The sequence below is a fragment of the Corylus avellana genome, chromosome ca1 (assembly GCF_901000735.1).
Source record: "Corylus avellana chromosome ca1, CavTom2PMs-1.0".
Lineage (NCBI taxonomy): Eukaryota > Viridiplantae > Streptophyta > Magnoliopsida > Fagales > Betulaceae > Corylus > Corylus avellana.
In genome coordinates this window covers 3,050,463-3,069,421 of record NC_081541.1, presented here as the reverse complement: position 1 = coordinate 3,069,421, position 18,959 = coordinate 3,050,463, and the positions used below count along the sequence as shown (strand labels likewise).

Here is an 18,959-nt window from a genome sequence, read left to right as displayed (position 1 = left end):
AAAAAAAAATTGGGGGTGGCCGAACCACCCCCTTTGGCCATGGGCCACCCCCTTGGTGCTCAAGGGGGTGGTCGAAACCACCCCTAGTGGGTACTGGGGGTGGCTCGGCCAACCCCATGGAGCCTAGGGGGTGGCCAAAACCACCCCCAATGGTGGTTGGGGGTGGTTTCAGCCACCCCCATCCGGGCAGATGGGGGCCACCCCCAATTTTTTTGTTTGTTTTTGTTTTTTTCAAATTAAAAAAAAAAAATTTAAGTAAGTGCCACGTGTCAACATTTGATTGGTCCACGTGAATTTTTGTTAAGTCAACTAAAGGTCAACTAACAGAATGACTAATTTGGTCTATTAACAAAACTACATAGACCTCCTGTGATAAAAATCAAACCCTATGGGAAAAAAATAAAGTAACGAAACCCAATGGGATATTTAGTATTTAACCCTTTCTTCTTCTTCTTTTTTTTAATAAAAAAACGTTTTAGAATTAAGGGTAAAGTTGAAATTTTATAAAAAAGTCAGGAGTATAAACGTCATGTGATATTTAAAATCTGACAGAGGGGTCAAAATTGATTGCAATTGAAAGTTCATATGATTAAATTGAGAGATTTTGAAGTTGATGGGATTTGTCAAATCAGGTGAAAATTCAGGAATCTTTAGTGAAGTTACCCCAATATAAAAAGAAAGTGTGTTGTGCTTTAGGTTGGATTTTTTTTAAGATTTTAAACATTCTACATCACCTTTTTTTTGTTTTTTTTTTTTTTGTTTTAAAAAAAAAGAAAAACTCATTGTATGTATAATGGCCTCCTCTCATTATATTTTCTTGAGACCTTTTACCTTCTTTTTTTTTAGTTGTTGATAAATTTAATGTAAATTAAAGGCCTTTTTTGGTGGCCTTTTATAAATTAGGAACTTTAGGCAATGGTCTGTTTAGCCTAGTCATGGAGCGGTCCCTTATTATGATATAACACCATGTAATTGAAACATTAAAATATTGAGATTAATATATATCAAGGTAACAAGCTTCCTAGCATATATTTTCTAACTTTTACTTTGATAGAATCATCTCGATCGATATAATTTATTTTGGTTCTTTTGAATCATATTCCATGTTTAAATGTGGAGAATAAAGTAGACTAGTTCTTATTCTTAATATTTCATTCCAGCTTCTCCCATCTGTTTTCCTGCATGAGCAAGCACCACCTAGTGATCAATTACAACCTGAATATTTAAAAAAAAAAAAAAAAAAATTGAAAATATTAAAGTGGAGAAGAAACTATTGTGATCATCAGTCTATGGCTTTCATCAACAAATGTTACAAACCATTGTCGATTTTAGTGCTTCTGAAGAATCTTATACTCTTAAAAGGACTGTACTCGAGAATCTAATCCCAACTCGCAACTGCTATAAGAATCCGGTGTGTGCACATGCACTTCACGTACGCAATCTAGGCTAGCAGCTCATACATCGAGGGGGCCGTCAATGGCGGCAACAGCTGAGAAGAAGGTGCAGGTGTTTGATACAGAGGATGAGGTGGCTGTGTCTCTGGCCAAGTACATAGCCCATCTCTCTGAAAAATTCTGCAAACAGAGAGGGGCTTTTTCCGTCGTTTTGTCTGGTGGGTCTCTCATCGAGACCCTCAGGTAAAAAGGGTGTCTTTTTCTTTTTCCCTTCTTATTTTGTTTTTGATTTGTACGTTGATATACCCCGGATGATGATAAGTTTGGTTGATGGGAAACTGCGAAGAAATGGTCTGTTTGGTGGGGAAGAAGAGAAGATCGATTTAGAATAATATATATATTTCCCCTTTTACATGGTTTTAGTTAGTGGCAGCAAAAAGAAGGGTGAGAGTGCAGCTTGTTGATGATATGAATTTTGGGATTTCAGGAAACTAGTTGAACCGCCCTACATTGGTTCGGTTGATTGGTCCAAATGGCATGTCTTTTGGTTAGATGAAAGAGTCGTGCCAAAGACTCACAAAGACAGCAACTATAAACTTGCTTATGATGGGCTTCTTTCTAAGGTATGTTTCTTGATATCATTTTCTGGCTTTAATTCTTTATTTACTCGACTTATTTATAGCAATTTTCATTTTGCCGTCCATGGCCGTTAGAAAGTAAACTCATTTTTGCTTTGTGGGTTTTTTAAACGCAATCTCAAACGACCCTTTTGGTTGAGTTAGGTACCAATTCTCCCTGGTAATGTTTATGCCATCAATGATGCGCTGTCAGCTGAGGGTGCAGCCGACGATTATGAAACCCGTCTCAAGCGTTTGGTGGGCAACACCAATGTGCTCGCTGTATCAGCCAGTGGGTTTCCGAAGTTCGATCTCATGCTCCTGGGAATGGGGCCAGATGGACACGTGGCCTCTCTATTCCCAGGGCATCATCTTCTCAGAGAGAACAAGAGATGGGTCACCTTCATTAAGGACTCCCCAAAGCCACCTCCGGTGAGAATTACTTTTACCTTTCCGGTGATCAACTCGTCTGCATATATTGCCCTTGTGGTGACTGGTGCCCCTCAAGCTAAAGCAGTGCAGAGAGCTTTAGGAAAGGGACAGAACTCCGATAAGCTGCCAGTTCAAATGGTCTCCCCTGAAGGGGAGTTGACTTGGTTTTTGGACAGGGATGCTGCTTCAGGGAGGGATAAGAGGATGTTTCGTTGGGTTTCAAAGTGCTGTTTGTGTGTTTGATGGGTTTTATGTTTTGAATGGTTTGTTTATGTTTTGATCAAAGTGTGTTTTTTGTGTGTCGCTTAAGTATTTCTATCATCTATGTGATCTATCAACCATGTACTTTATTCATATTTTGATTATATATAGTCATTGTTATCATTACTATGGTCCGTGTGATGAAACTATTACTAGGTAATTGAAGATTTTCGTCTCATTTCTTCTGATTCTATTTTGCTTTTTTAAAAATTATTTTACTTGATTGATACCGACTTAAGTATTAGAGTTATTTTTTTGCCTTCCTCGCTTCAACAAACTCTTTTGCTAATAGCTTTTCTCCCCTTACAAGCACTTCTGACCGTTATTTTGATATACAGTCAACTTTTCTAAAGTTATCATCATCAAGTAACACTTGATCTAATGTTTTTTTAACTCAATGTCTACTAAAAGAACGAGTGAGAAGTTGTAAGTAAAATTAAGCAATAAAATTTGAAATAAATTTATTTATTTACTGATTAATATAACGTTGTTTTAGAGTTGGCGACTGACGTGATAACGAAAACTGCCAAATTAGTTTGTAAAAAAATTGTAATTTTAATTAGTCTTATTTGGAAAGACAATTCTTCCCAATTCTCCTCAACTTTTTTTTTTTAGTTGATTTGACACCATTAACATTTAATTTAACTCAAAATTTTTCAACTTTATTGAAAATTTTATATTTTTCAAACAACCTAAATATAATCTTAACTTTTTTTTTTTTTTTTTCTTTTCGATATTCATAATTTTGAATTCAGTTCAATAAAATAAAAAATAAAAATTGCAAAACCAAACGAGCACCGTTTTTCATATAATTCAAACTAGAACAACCCCGGAAAATGTTATAGTCAAAATGTTATTTTATTACTTTTAAAAAAAAAAGCATATAATGTCATATTATATAAAAATACGGAATAACATATTTACGATGTCACATTATTATTTTTTAAAATAACTACAACAAAATAAAATATTGCCTCAAAAATGCCACCCACGATCGATGGTAACCCAAGACCAAGAGGGCCAAAACCCAAAATCTCATAAAAGCCCCAAGCGAGTGTCCCCAAGTCTCTCAACACCCAACTGCTATGCTATAAGAACAGAACACACTGTGCACATGGCCCTCGCACCTACTTGTCTCCGCACGCTCTCCTTGTCCGTACGGATCTCTCCCCCCATAATCTCACCCCTGGTCGCACCACAGAACTCCGTTCTACCACCTCTCCGCCACCGAAGAGCTTTCAGACTAAAAGGGGTGTCTTTGGTGGAGAAGAGGAAGTTGGGTTGCTGTAGAGTGAAGGCGTCAATGGCGACGACGGCTGAGAAGGGTGGGGATAAGAAGAAGGTGGAGGTGTTTGATACGGAGGACGATCTTGCGGTGTCTCTGGCAAAGTACACCGCCGATCTGTCTGAGAAGTTCTCGAAAGAGAGAGGGGCTTTTACCGTTGTTTTGTCTGGTGGGTCTCTCATCAAGTCCCTCAGGTAAACAAAAAAAGAACATGTTTTTCTTGTCTTGCTTTTCGTTTTATTATCATTGTGCTTCATTTTTGGATGTACCCAGATGATATACTTAGTTGATGGGAAACCGTAAGGAAATGAAAAAGAAATTGGGAAATTTGGTTCATAACAAAAACCAATGTATTAACTGTATGTGCCTGATCGCTTGGTTGGATAAGCTGTTTTTGATTTTTGGATTAGTTTTTGATGGTCTGTTTGGTGGGAAAGAGAATTTGGGGATGGAAGAGAAAATTGAAAACTGAATCATGGGTTTGGACCAAATGAAATAGATGCAAAACTTTTCATATTTCAAGTTGTATCTAACGGCTTTACTTGGTTGAGGTGAGTATTTGATGTTCAATTTACTGGAAGTGCTGAATTCACAAGTGAAAAATGATCTCTCTTTTTTCCTTTAACATGGTTTTATGAGTAGCCAAACAGAGGGTAAAAAAATCAGTGGTATGGGATTATTGATGAAATGAGGAATGCTTTTTGGTAATTGCTTGATCTTCGGATTTCAGGAAACTATTGGAACCCCCGTATATTGATTCGATTGAGTGGTCGAAATGGCATGTTTTTTGGGTAGATGAAAGAGTAGTGCCAAAGGATCACGAAGACAGCAACTATAAGCTTGCTTATGATGGGTTTCTTTCTAAGGTATGGATGCTGATTTTTTTCCCCATTTCCATGTTCATAGAATTGCATATTCAGATTATACTGTTATTTTTTTACCTTAATGTTTTAATTTGAATACTAAATTCGGTGTTTGAAAGTTATTTTATTTCATTGGAACTCATAAAGCCACTTAGGTGTGTCTTTACTTGAGTTGATGGCATTGCAAGGACAATAGTGAGGTCAAGAGAGAACATGAGATTGAGAGTTGTTAAAATTCATTCATGTCTTGTGTCTTGTCTTCTTTTCACAAAACAAAAAAATTAACGAACAATCCAAACACGAAACACTCCTAAAATAAGAAAAAACAGTTTTTACCGTATACTTTTTCAAGGCAGAAACAAAAAATAAAACACCCCCCAAAATGCATTAACAAATAGAGCCACAATATCTTTTGAACAAATATACAGTATCATAGTTTGGTTATGATTAGTTTAGGTTCAGTTAAAGAGCAAAGATTTGGGTATTGTTTGATGATAAATGATGTCTTATACCATCTTCTGAAGATTTATAAATTCTAATTCCTGATGGTTATCCCTGATCAATATGGAAGCGTATTCTCATCATATGTAATTAAAAGGCAGTGTGATGCTCTTTAATTGACTTAACTTTCATTTTTCAATCCATGGTTATTCCACTTGTGATAGTCATTAGTCAGTTTACACATGTTAAACATTTTTCTTGACAGATACCACTTCTCCCCGGTAATGTTTATTCACTCAATGATGCGCTGTCAGCTGAGGGTGCAGCTGATGATTATGAGACCTGTCTCAAACATCTGGTTAAGATCAATGTGATAGATTTATCAGCAGCCAGTGGGTTCCCCAAGTTTGATCTCGTGCTGCTTGGAATGGGTCCAGATGGACATGTGGCCTCTCTATTCCCAGGGCATCCTCTCCTCAAAGAGAATGAGAAATGGGTCACCTTCATTAAGGACTCACCAAAACCACCTCCAGAGAGAATTACTTTTACCTTTCCAGTAGTCAACTCGTCTGCATATATTGCCCTTGTGGTGGCTGGTGCCGGTAAAGCTGGAGTAGTGCAAACAGCATTAGGAAATAGTCAAAATTCTGATAAGCTGCCTGTTCAATTGGTTTCACCTGAAGGAGAGTTAACTTGGTTTTTGGACAAGGGTGCAGCTTCAAAGCTGTAGGAGTTGAAATGTTTATATCTGTCTGATGGTCCACATAGTGTATTGGCATGTTATCTTGTCCTGTGGTTAAGTGGCTTGGTCACAGATCATATAGGTGTTCTGCTGGATTTTGTGCTCTCTGTGGTTGGTAATGACTAGTGAGGTTTTTCCATCTTCTATGATGGTAATAAAAGAAGGGTTTGGATAATATCTGGTTTGATATATGATTTGTTATTAGTTATTTCGTTTCTTCTTTTTGTATCCCATAAATAATAATGTTTTTCATTTACTGTTTTATCATTGGTCAAATTGTGATGCAAAATTAGAGTAGAAAACTCAACAGTCTTCAAACAGTAAAGTGTCTACACAATTTGTTTTACTACAGGCTTAGGGATGCCAGGGTCCAAAGTTGATTCTACTAAAAAAATGCTTTTTAGGAGAGAAGTGATCGAATATCTAACAAAGTTTGTTAGCAATGAATGGATTTTGAGTGTCTTACCTTCTTTTTTGGTCTTCTTTCCTTTCAATCGAAGGCCATCCTCCCCTCGTACATTTCTTCTACCAAGTCTCACCCTTTTATGGGTTGCGTGAGGGTTGTCCATGATTTGTGGTCACGAATTATGGGAGATGTCCTCGATAATCCTCGCTCTGATATGATTCAATTGGCATTAAATGATATCTGCTACCATGTCCAAGGAAGAGCGATGTCCCCCAATTGGCTTTAGCATGGGTTATCTAGAAATTTGGCTGACAATAACGAGATTAAGATAACAAGTGCTTTCTCGGAATAATCTGTTCTCTTGTAGTCGTGGTGGCAATGTTATTGGGCTAACTTGGTCAGTGCTTTTAATGGGCTAAGTCCAAAGAGATAAATATGGATGTATTAGTAGTCAATCAAAAATTGCTCAAAATGAGATTGAGTTATAGTTAGTTACTTGTGTGAATTATGTTTATTGGTATATGTTTAAAATTGCATTTTAGTCAATCTAAAACTGCTGACTGAGTTTGAGTTGAAATCACATATAAGAAGTTAAGAACGTCCTTGATGTACAGCTTCATAAAGGAGTTGGAAAAATAAATGCCTGAATTTCAGCGTATTTTTTGGACAATTGGAACACCTCCCATCCTATCATGGTCCACCAACTTTATTATGTTTTTGTTTTTATCAAGATTCAGTACAATAGAGTTGTCTTATTCACTTATTATCAGAGTAAGAGTAAGGGCAAACTCTACCTATTTGGTAGGTGTTTGAAAAACTGCCTGAATTTTAATACCTATTCGAACAAGTGAGATCCGTTCCTATAGGCTGCCAAGTGCCAACCCATTGCATCATATCGGGATCTGGTTTTAATTTGTATCTTTCATTTTCCAGTCAAGTAGGTTGACTTGGGTTTCTAAACTTGTCCTAAAAATATATGCCTTATTTCTTAAGCAATGTATGCTTGCCCCAAGAAGAAAAGAATATCTTTTAGCTTATCTCTTCCTTATCTTCCTTGTAATGGATAATGGAGCTAATTTTCGTCCACGGCTGAGAAGAAATGAGAACTTATCATAAAAATTTGATATTGGGATCTACCACATGCGACAAGTTCATCGATTTTCCAAGTGAAATTAACCTAGTGGGTAAAACAAACTTCTAATCACTTGCTAAAATTTTCCAACTAGAAAGTGCATAAACAATTTTAATGAGCAAGAAAATTTTATCACGAACATAATATGTAATTATGTCATAAAACGGTTCGAGTGGGTGGGTTCTACACCTTGAACTGTCGGAATTTAGTCAGAGAATTGCAACCGATCCCAATGTTAAGCAAATTTAGGAACATTCCCAAACAAGGCCTACAAGATGGAGATAAAAAAAAGTAAAAGCAGTAAAGCAACCCCTTTGAGGCTAGTTAATGATCAGCCCTGAGAGCATGCTTTCCAAACAGATGAAAAAAAAAATTTACCCTTTAGAATAAACAGAGAAGTGTATAATCTTATCTGCAGCACTCTTGAGGCGCATGACTTGTGAGACACTCTTTAGTGCCTGTGTTGTCACTGTTGGCTGCACACCATGGAAGGGAGAGCTCACTTTGGGTCACATTTATTCTGTTGAATCCCTTTCATGTAGGCCATGCAGCATGCAAGAGGCCCTACACAAAAACATATACATGATATCCTCTCATGTCACAGGAAAAAGGTAATCTCCCAAGTGATGACTGTTTGCAGATCTTCTTCTTGTTTTTTTTGTTCTTAGATAATCACCACCTTGCAGCAAAAGACATTTTTGTATGTTTTTTTCTTTTTCTTTTTAGGGTTATTTATATATCTGTGTACTTTGTGCAGAAAGAGGAGAGCATGGTAGACCCTTCTGCATTGCCTTGGCCATAATTATGCAGTAAAACAGAATCCTTTATCATTATTATTGTTTTCAGATTTTTTTTTTTTTATGTTTACTTTGTCTATATGTCATGTTAATCATGTCATTAGGTTAAAGAAAGATTTGTATTTATCAAAAGGCTTTATATTTCATCCCACTTGTGCATACTTTTGCCCCATGTGAATGTTTTCTCTCCCCTCCCCTCTCCTCTCCTCTCTCCTCTACTTTTCTTTCCTTTTCTTTTTCCAGCCTAATTTTGTTGACTCATAATATGGGTGGGAGGAGCAACTGGGCAAATCTTCGAAACCCCAGCACAACATTAATCAAAACCCACAACCCCAAATAAACTATACACTGAAAATTTTCATGAAGATTTGTCTGTCCCCTTTCTGCATATATACCCACAAGGGTTCTGAAAATCTTGATGCGGCATAAAAACAAAAACAGTTTTAAGTGTTTTGTATTGTAGGTTTGTCGGTTAATTTTTTTGTTTTAAAAACACAACGGAAATGTTTAACAACCTTTTTTAAAAATCAGCCAATTTTGACTGAGGTTGACAGAGTTTTCAATTGCAAAATCCAAGACAAAAGGAAAATCTTAAACAGCAGTGATTAGTTGACCGCACCGTCTTCATGAAAATGAAGCACGCTGAAACTCCTTTATTATTGCTTCTTAAGAAAAGTGCAAATTGGCACTGTTTTAGATTATCGTTTTGAATGGTTCTTGGAGCATTAGTAATTAAGCTACATCAATTTTTTTATTTTTTTTCAATAAAAAGAAATGCTCTGTGTTAATTTTTTTTCTTCTCAAAATAAAAGTATTAATAAACAAGCCAAATCCAAAATATCCAAAAATAATAAAAATAGTAAAATTCATGATCAAGAAAAGGGTAACTTGAAGGAACCGTAATTAGTACAATAATGTAAAAAGAGACAGATTACAAGCAATGACTCAATGAAAAATTGACCAAGCTCTCACTGCAAACACATGCAGAATTCAAGGTTACTGCCGGTGTTGGGTGGGAGGATAGATTAGAGTTAAGACTTTAGTAAAATAAAAGTTTTTAAAATTGTAATTTAACTTTTAAAATATTGTTTTTTTTTTTTAAATGCATCTTATTGTCTTAAATTTTTAAATCATAATTTTTTAAAAGCACACTTGATTTTTTTTATTTTTTTTTGAAAAAATTACAGTTTCATTAAAAAATGATCACGATCATAGTTAACGCCCTTACATCACATAGTAAAAAGTTCTGAAAAATCATAGCCGAAACTACGAAGTTACAAATTATAGATGCTTACACAAAAATCAAACATTCAAGACCTATCTATGACATTAATATCTGCTAACCTATAACTACTTTTTAGTTGTAACACCAAATTTGTTCCAAACAGACTCAACTCAATGCATGGGTAGCTCATCTTCTTCGCTCTGAAAACAAATCACATCTACAACCCAAAGATTTGGATAATCCTTATTCAAACAAAAATACAAACAAACAAAAAAAACCAGCCTCAGCTATAAAAGCACAGATTTGCTCCTGAGAAGACTAGATCTACTCCTCATCGACCCAAAATGGTCGAGAAACGATATTGTTTTCCTTGTAAATCGGTCACGAGAGCAGATCTAAAGAGAAAATTATTATTCAAAACAAACAACACAGTCAGCAAATCAGTAGCGACCGGAGTGGAGGAGATGATGGGCACTAGCTAACGTTGGCACTTGGTGAAGCAGATGGAGAAGAGGAGAGACGTAGCACTTTAGAGGGCAAACGGTAGCAGTCAGAGTTGCTGATTTCTGGCCCAAAAACACTTAAAAAAACAAAGAAGTTACTGCATTTGAATTTCTAAATGATTTTTCGTTAAAGTTATTGCTTTTATTGTCACCTAGCAACTATACTTTATTTGGCCCACCAAAAAAAAGAATCCCAACATTAGTGCGCATTTAATTTAATTAAGCAGTCTGTAAATATAAAAACATTATCTTTAATTTTCAGTTGAGTTTTAGGTCCACTTTGACAAAGTTCTGCATCTAAACTTATACTTGGACCCCACATTGACGCGTATCGAACTTGGAATTAAATTTTGGTTGACCCAAACAAATCATTTTGATAGGTAAATCATTCTGACCAAGTTTCATTTCCACAATACAATATTTTTAGATATTATATACTACATTTTTTTTATTTATTATGAATTTCCTTATTAAAGAGCTTTCACATAAACACTTAATTACAATATTATATCCGTTTAACGCAGGAATAAACCCGAGCATTTGAACTGTTCCTCGAGTAATACTATTTGAGAATAACTTTAATCCGGTATAAATTGAGTATTTTGTACCCCCCAATATGAAACGAACACTTTAACACGAAACATAAAAAATTAATATAATTTTTCACACCAAATAATTTTATTTCTCTTGACAAAATACCTTATAGATAAAATTACTAGAACCACCATCTTTGTTGGTTTATGCTGTTAAGGGCTCGGAGGGAGGGTTTGGTGGTAGGTGGTGGACGTTGGGTTAGAACGTATAATAAAAGTCTATGAGATTTATTTGAATTAAAGACACATTATTTTCATTTTCATTGTATTTGATATTTTTACTTAATGTATCAAATTTATATTGAAGGCTATAAAATAAAGTTTTATACCACATTCTTATAAAAGGGCTTCTCATGCTATTTAGTAAATTGATATACAATTAAGATGACGCAGCAATAAAAATTAGTTACTGATATTTTTTAAAAATATTAATTTAAGAGTTAATTTTTATTGTCATATATTTCGGTTATATTACAGTTTTATAACTAACTATATTAAATATGTTATTATATTATTTAAAATTTTTAAATAAGGTGATACTAATAAACAACTGAATAAAATATTAAGGATAAATTGATTTTTGTTGGGAGAATCCTATTCCCGAAGTGATTGGGTGAATTACGCATTAAATATTCAAATCACACCCATCTGACCTAACCAAAACTCAAACCAGCATAATTAATCCTCACATGATCGAATTAACACTAAATAGGCCAAGAAAGCAGAAACCAACAACAACGGCGTCGTTTGAAAAGTTCCTAAAGCCAGTAGTAGGTCGTAGGGAAACGCAGCCCCTTTATAGAGTCTAGGGAGAGACAAACAAAAGGAAAGGCTTCTATAAGAAGAAAGAGAAAGCAAAAGCCAAAGCTAAACCAAAAGCATTTCGCTCTCACTTTCAGTCTTCTTTAAGACCTCGAAATTCCTTCGGAACCAGAAGAAGGAGCAGGAGGAGGAGGAGAAGGGCATTTCGGTAATTCTGACATCCTGCTTCGTCTATGTTCCCCTCCACCAAGAACAAGAGTCCCACCATTTCCGGCGGCGGCGGGGGCGGCGGCGGCGTCGGGATGATGGCGCGTGTGGCGGGGAGGGATGCGGCGGTGGTTTTCACGGCGCTGGCGGGGCTGGCCTTGGTCGCCGCAATAGTTTTCACTGCGCGTAGGTAAATGCCTAGTCAAAGAGAGAAAAAAACAATTCCACTCTGACGGATACTAGCTATAGCAGCGAAACCCTAGATAGATGAAATTTGAGAAAGTGAGAGAGTAGAGATTTGTGAGTGTTGAAATAGATGAAAGCTCTGAGACGAAGTCACACTTCGTCGTCATCGTCTTCGAATTCCAATTCGAAGTCGAATTCCTCTCCTTCTTCATCGTGGATTCATTTGCGTTCGGTTCTGTTCGTTGTTGCTTCTTCCTCACCGGCTTCTTGTTCTTCCTCTGATCGGTGAGTCTTTCCCTCTCTCTCTCTCTCTCTAGCTTCTTCTTTAACTCTCTTTCTCTAAGTTTCGTTTTTAGCTCTCAGTTTCTGTGATTTCTTTGATTGAGCTCAGATTTCTGTAGAGTTCACTGTTTCGCTTCAGATCTCGATCTCGACAGCTCGAAATCGTGTTTTCAGTACAAATCGTTAGCTCAATCTACTTGTTTTAGCGGTTCTTTTTGTTGTTTTTAAAGTTAAATTCCTCTTCTGAATCACTTAGTCCACTCGCATTTTGTTCCTTAATTTTCTTAGATTTTTTTTATTCATTTTTTTAAAAAAAATATTTTTTAGATTCTTTCTTCTTGGTTTGGAAAATAGTTGAATCGGATTGTTGCCAAATGGATTCATTCATAATGGTGATACTTGTGATTTTTCTGTATCGGCGCCTTTTTTTTTTTTTGAGTAAATGACTTGTACATGGTTTGCACTTTGCACTCTGTGCGGCCAAATAGAAACACTGCAGTGGCTTATAAACTGCATTGATATTTTTGCGGTTCTGAATCGAAAGTCAAAAATGTTTGGACTGAATGTGATTATCAATTTATCAAGATCTGTATGAAATACATCTTTTCCTGCCTGGTTGTGCCGTCTCTCATACGTTTCAAAGAAAAGATCTAGCTGCGAAACTGATTGCATTGCGTGGTTTTAATCTATGATAGGCAAAATATTTATTGGTGGAAATGTGCTGAGTAGCCAATTCGAAGTATTTGGGATTTGAGTAGCCATACCTTAGGGAATGTCTCATTGGAACTCAATGAGTCTTTTTTTTCTTTTTTTCTTTTTTTAATCTTACCAAAATAGTTTTGTTTCATTTTGCCATAACATGAGCGCTTTATTTGTGCAAGTTGGATTCTAGCACTTGGAACTAGGATACTTCATGTGGTAGATTTTGTTCAATACGATCCAAATTTGGTCATCTCATCATGATCACTCATTATGATATATTTTTGCCTGGAAAATCAAACTATTGTATAACCATCCTTTTTTATTTTTTATGTGATAGTTCGCTACTTTTGTTTTCGTATCAGTGCTGATTCTCTTTTGTTTCGATGATTAATCTTTGTCATTCTTTCATTTTCAGGGGTCGGCTCAAGTCACCATGGTCACGCAGGAAAAGAAAACATGCCCTTTCACCTCAGCAATGGAGAAGTTTGTTTACACCAGATGGGAAGTTCCGTGATGGTGGAGTTAAGTTTTTGAAAAAAGTTCGCAGTGGAGTGAGTTACCATTCTTCTCATTCATCCTATATCTTTGCTCCACTCAACAATATGGAGTTTGAAGTATCTAATGTTTCTGTGTTTCTATTATGGATGATTTATCTAGCTAATTTCTGGTGCAGGGTGTTGATCCAAGTATTAGGGCAGATGTTTGGCCTTTCCTCTTAGGAGTGTAAGTATGCCCAACCTCTCTCTCTCTCTCTCTCTCTCTCTCTCTCTCTCTCATGTGGAGAAAAAAAGTATTGTTTCTATTACTACTCTCCTGTATGGTGTGATGGAGCTTGTTATCTAATCTAATTATTAAACATCACCAACTCCATTTCTCGTAGTCTGAACTTTGGTCTTTGGTCTTGGCAACACCTTTTGGAGAATTTTGATGGCCTTTTCCTCCTTTAGTTTGGATGATTATTGGAGTGGCTGATGCATAAGTTTTGACCTTCCATGTGCATGCTGCTGCAGGAATCCCTATGAATCTATGTGCTCTCATCTTGCTCAATCACTACCCCTTCATTTTCCTATGCTACAGCTACTTTGGAGACTAAAACACAAAGTCTTTCCATTTTCATGAGCTACTATCCCTTTTTTTTTTCTTGGGTTTTCTTGTTTTTTGAAGTTCTTTGTGGTTGCTTATCTTAAGTAATTGGGTTACTGAAGTTACTTTGAAGGCCAGGTACTTTAATTTGTGTTTAAATCCATCGTGGCTGTATTTTCAATCAGTTGAAGTCCAGTTCTTGTGTTTTGGATACGCAACCTATGTTTATGATTGAAAGTTGTGTCTATCAATAAATGAAGTAACAATTTTAAAATTTCAAACGATCTTCTAAAAGTGATGCAGTACAAAATAATAATTTTTGTTCACAGTGTTGTAGCAGTTGTTTAGAAGTATCATTTGTGCAAGTTTAGCTTGGTTTTTAAGGTTTTTTTGGTCCTTTTTATTTTTATTTTTTATTTTTAATTTAAGCTGATGTGTATGGTCAGGATTAGATTTAGTTAAGGTGGGATTCAAAAAGGATTGAAGGATTAGATTTGTTTTAATGAAATTCGATTACTTATCAAAAAGGATTAGATTTAGTTAAGCGGTATGATTTAATGATACTAGGTTGGATTATGTCATTATAGTTATAAAAAAAAATGATCCTAGGTGGGATTCAATCCTCTTAGAAGTAGAGATTATGACAATTTTTTAAGACAGCTTGACTTTATATTGTCAATAGAAATTTAGTCTTTGGCTTAAAGGTTCTCTTAAGAACTTAAGGTTTGCTTGATTAAACACTCAAGAAGAGTTAAAAGTTCTAGGATTCGATGGACAATTGAATTGACTGCATTAATTGGTATCATAATGAGCTAATGAGCCATACTGGTTCAAAAATGATTACATTTCTATGAGTTAAAAGTTCAATAACTAGTCAAAATTTTCAAACTTCTGTTTATTTCCTATCCTAACTACAGTTACGAGTTTCTGAAATTATTGGCGTAAGAATTCATTTACTTGAACATTTTGTTCTTTCCACTATAGTATGTGTCACTTACCATCATTTGACTGTCTTGTCCCTCTTTAGATGTGCTGCACTGATTCACCATTGTTTATATTTGTGTTGCCTTTGTATCTAAATGGTGCATGTAAATGTTGACTGAAATTCTCTATTTCAACAGCTATGATTTGAACAGCTCAAAAGAAGAAAGAGATAATATAAGAACTCAGAAAAGGTACGGAACAACTTTGTTTTAGAAGTTTGATTTATTATTTACAATTACTATATTGTAACATGGATAAGCGTGAGTTTTTCACTGCCTGATGATTTTTATTTTCTTCTCCTTGGGCATCTAACCTTCACAGTGATTCTGTGACAATCTTTGGATGCAGAAAGGAATATGATAAACTTCGGAGACGATGCCGACGACTTCTAAAACATAGCAAAGAGGGCTTTAATTTGAATGAAGTTGGTAGAATCAGCTGTGATGGGTACAGTGGGACTCTCACTCAAGATACAGATTCTCCTAGCTCTGAAGATGTGGTTAGTGCCAGGGAGTCCCTTTCTAGTGAGGAAAGGAGCCCTGATATTGAATACTCTGACGGACACTCTAGTGCACGGTTGGGAGATGATAGTGCAAGGCAAATCCCAATTGCTGATGCCTCGACACTAGACACTGACTCATCAGACTCGGACTCCTCTGAAGAACCTGAAGTGAGTCAGACTTTCCCCTCAATGGAAGGAACGGAAGAGAATGATCCTGACATGACTTCCAAGGAGGATTCTTCTCCCTCGATGACAGAGGTCTCTTCAAAACTCCACAATAATGAAGATTTTTCCTCATGGCAGCGGATCATCCGCCTTGATGCTGTACGTGCCAATTCAGAGTGGATACCTTGGTCCCCATCTCAAGCTGCAATCTCCGAGGGCAGGGCACGCCGTTCAGCAGAGGCTGTGGGGCTAAAGGATTATGATCACCTAGAGCCAAGCAGGATTTTCCATGCTGCTCGACTGGTTGCTATTCTTGAAGCATATGCACTGTATGACCCTGAAATTGGCTACTGCCAGGGCATGAGTGATCTTCTCTCTCCAATACTTGCAGTGATGTCAGAGGATCATGAGGCATTCTGGTGTTTTGTAGGTTTCATGAGGAAGGCTCGGCATAATTTTAGGCTTGATGAGGTGGGAATCCGAAGGCAACTTAACATTGTTTCAAAGATTATCAAGTGCAAGGACTCTCATCTTTACAGGCACTTAGAGAAGCTCCAGGCTGAGGATTGTTTTTTCGTTTATAGGATGGTGGTCGTACTATTTAGGAGGGAATTAACATTTGAACAGACCATTTGCCTTTGGGAGGTAATGTGGGCAGATCAGGCGGCTATCAGGGCTGGAATTGCTAAGTCTGCATGGGGCAGGATAAGGCAGAGAGCCCCGCCTACAGATGAGCTATTACTTTATGCAATTGCAGCTTCTGTATTGCAAAAGAGGAAGTTGATTATTGAGAGGTATAGCAGCATGGATGAGATTATAAGGGAGTGTAATAGCATGGCGGGGCATCTTGATGTGTGGAAGCTCCTAGATGATGCGCACGACTTGGTGGTGAACCTCCATGACAAGATTGAGACATCCTTCTGATGGCTGCCCAAAATTTTCTACTTATTTATTTGACTGCGATTCTCTCTGGAATCTTGATAAAAGTATTTTTAGGCTCTGCATGAAAACAAGCACCCGAGGTGTGCTGTAGAGGATCCAAGTGGGGAAGTTACATTGCTCACTCACTTTCAAGGCTCCGTTTAGTGATGGTGGCAAACATTTAATAGATGAATTATTTAGATGTATTACATTACATTGTATGCACCCCTTTTTCTGAGCCTCCTAAGGAAAGAATTTGATAATGTGATCCCCATAAATAGGGTTTTTTGTTTTTTATTTTTTATTTTTTATTTTTATTATTATCGCAACTAGCTTTGAAAGTTTGGGCTAGGGCCTATGTTGAGGTTAGAAAAATATCTTTAATTTTTCGTAACAATTGAAGGGCATATTTTATTTTTTATTTTTTCTAATTAAAAAAGGTTGGAGGGGAAGACTATTTGTAGCTATTATACCTGGGCATGACCAATCCGCAGGGGATTGACTGCTGAGGAGGGACCTAGACAGCAGAAACCGCAGGTGCACCCTCAAGATCAGCCGAGTCATAGCTTAATTGTCCGCCTCACTAAGGCATTAATGAGAACCAATGTAGTTTATATTAATTAGGCATGAAAATTCTCTATTGCCGAAATTCAAACCCACATCTTTGTACTTATTTAACTACTTGAAATTTTTTTTGAGCTATTAAACCATCACTCTTGATGGTAATTGAAGGGCATTGAATTGCAATAAAGAAATGGAATTCAGAGCTTTCACGCCGCGGTGGCGGCAGCAGGATGAAAGGAGTGTGCACAAAGCCAATCTGGAATTCGGCAAATATCTTTGAATGGAAAAAAGTCAAATGGCTTCCCAACACATCACCAACTCCCTCCTGGTCAAGACTGCTGAGGTCTGCATAGAAATAAATTTGTGTGGATGCTGCATATTTCTTGCCTTTTGGAGCACATGTGCAGCCAGAGGGCATGGAGGTTTGGTGGGTGGAAAAGTCTGCATTCTATTATTGACCAAAGCATTAACAGCCGGAAAAGAAGTGCTTGCCGCTATTAAGAGCCTCTCCTTTTATTCTATTTTTAAATGGAGCTAATGTTAGTTAACCATCTTAAAATGGTGATCTTCTTCCTCCACCTAATTAAAGCCTAAAAGAGGCTTCCTATTTCTAAAGGCTAAAATGGTTTCTCAGGAAACTTGAGGGGAAGGAAATAAGCCTCTGATTTGTTCTAAAGAAAATCCTATAGAAAACCAAAGGAAACTAAACAGGAAAAATAAGAAGACATTTTTTTTTGTACAGTTTCTCTCCTAAATCTACAAAGTTCGCTTCAACTTTTTCTTAAATCTCGTTTCTGTGCTTTTCTTCTTCGTCTTCATCTTCTCCCACTTACTTCTGCCTCTAACCACCATCAAGTGGGATTTGAAAATTAATTATGGAGTTAAATATACTTGGAAAGTCTGCGCTTTGTAGTTGGTTAATTGCTTTTGAGTATTTTGAAAATCTAGAACAGGACTTGCCAAAAAATTGAACAAACAAGTTGTTGAGCTTGTCAAAATGATACACTATTACAATATTTTTCTTCGTTTTCACTCATTTTCTGGACATCTTCTTCTCTCCTCCACGCATACAATTAGGTGGATACTTGTAAATTTTCTATGAAGTCCAAGAAAAAAAATTCTCACAAAATGAAAATGGCCATTGAAAAGAGAGAAAGGGGGAAGAACCTGTTTGATTTCTAAAAAGTAAATATTCGACCCAAAATGACACTTTGGTCAAATTATACTTTGAAGAAAATGCATAATATTTAGTTAATGCAACAAGCGGCAACAAACATAAAGTTGTTTCTTCTCTGAAGTCTTAGCTTAGCTCTCAAGATTTAGCCTTTCACCTTGCACATGAACTTGCTCAAGAGTGGTTGAAGACAAATTTTTCTGGTTTCTCAATGGGAAATCACTTGCCCTAAAAACATACTGCTATTGATACTATTTGAAAGTAGTTTTGCCTTCTTATCATAGCTTCTTATTCTTCTTTTTTAAATAAACCGATAACGAGCTATTATTATAAGTGAAAATTTAACTTTTGCCCTTTCACTAGTAAAACATTTTAGTTTTAAGCTTTTTATCAAAAGTACGCTTTGACTTTTTTTTTAAATAAAAAAGTCAAAAGAAGTATTTTTTGAGTTTTTTTACCGAACGGACTTTTTTGTGCTTTGCATGACTCTTTATATACTAAAAGTACTTTTTAACGCAATCCAAAATAGACCTTTAGCCTAAAACATAACATAAATGAAACAACATTGAGAAAAGAATAATGCCATTATTCGCACCAAAATCACACTGTGCTAAGGTGGCTGCAGGACTAGTATCCCTTAATTTTAGTTTATTTTTTCAACAAGAGTAATGCTACTCTTCAGATCCGGTGACATAAGGTGTTTTAAGTGGTTTTTTTAAGACGCTCAAAAATCCAC

General features: G+C 36.3%; 3 protein-coding genes across 4 annotated transcripts; all 3 read left to right on the top strand.

Moving 5' to 3' along the window:
* The first annotated feature begins 1,450 nt into the window (after window positions 1–1,450).
* On the top strand, window positions 1,451–2,830 carry LOC132176064 (probable 6-phosphogluconolactonase 4, chloroplastic). The gene is made up of 3 exons (XM_059588183.1): window positions 1,451–1,637; window positions 1,882–2,017; window positions 2,177–2,830. Exons 1-3 carry the CDS (start codon window positions 1,477–1,479, stop codon window positions 2,684–2,686), a joined length of 807 nt encoding a protein of 268 aa, XP_059444166.1. The 5' UTR covers window positions 1,451–1,476; the 3' UTR covers window positions 2,687–2,830.
* Window positions 2,831–3,754: 924 nt separating this feature from the next.
* LOC132176044 (probable 6-phosphogluconolactonase 4, chloroplastic) lies at window positions 3,755–6,210 on the top strand. The gene is made up of 3 exons (XM_059588160.1): window positions 3,755–4,183; window positions 4,720–4,855; window positions 5,559–6,210. The coding sequence occupies exons 1-3, from the start codon at window positions 3,819–3,821 to the stop codon at window positions 6,021–6,023; spliced, it is 966 nt and encodes a 321-aa protein (XP_059444143.1). The 5' UTR covers window positions 3,755–3,818; the 3' UTR covers window positions 6,024–6,210.
* A 5,313-nt stretch (window positions 6,211–11,523) lies between these two features.
* LOC132186291 (rab GTPase-activating protein 22-like) lies at window positions 11,524–16,782 on the top strand. Of its 2 annotated transcripts, none has more exons than XM_059600187.1 (5): window positions 11,524–11,850; window positions 13,246–13,381; window positions 13,504–13,553; window positions 15,035–15,088; window positions 15,246–16,782. In XM_059600187.1, the coding sequence occupies exons 1-5, from the start codon at window positions 11,687–11,689 to the stop codon at window positions 16,486–16,488; spliced, it is 1,647 nt and encodes a 548-aa protein (XP_059456170.1). In that variant the 5' UTR covers window positions 11,524–11,686; the 3' UTR covers window positions 16,489–16,782. The 2 variants fall into 2 exon arrangements, with proteins under 2 accessions (XP_059456170.1, XP_059456178.1); XM_059600195.1 differs by having other exon boundaries at window positions 11,763–12,131.
* Window positions 16,783–18,959: the final 2,177 nt, after the last annotated feature.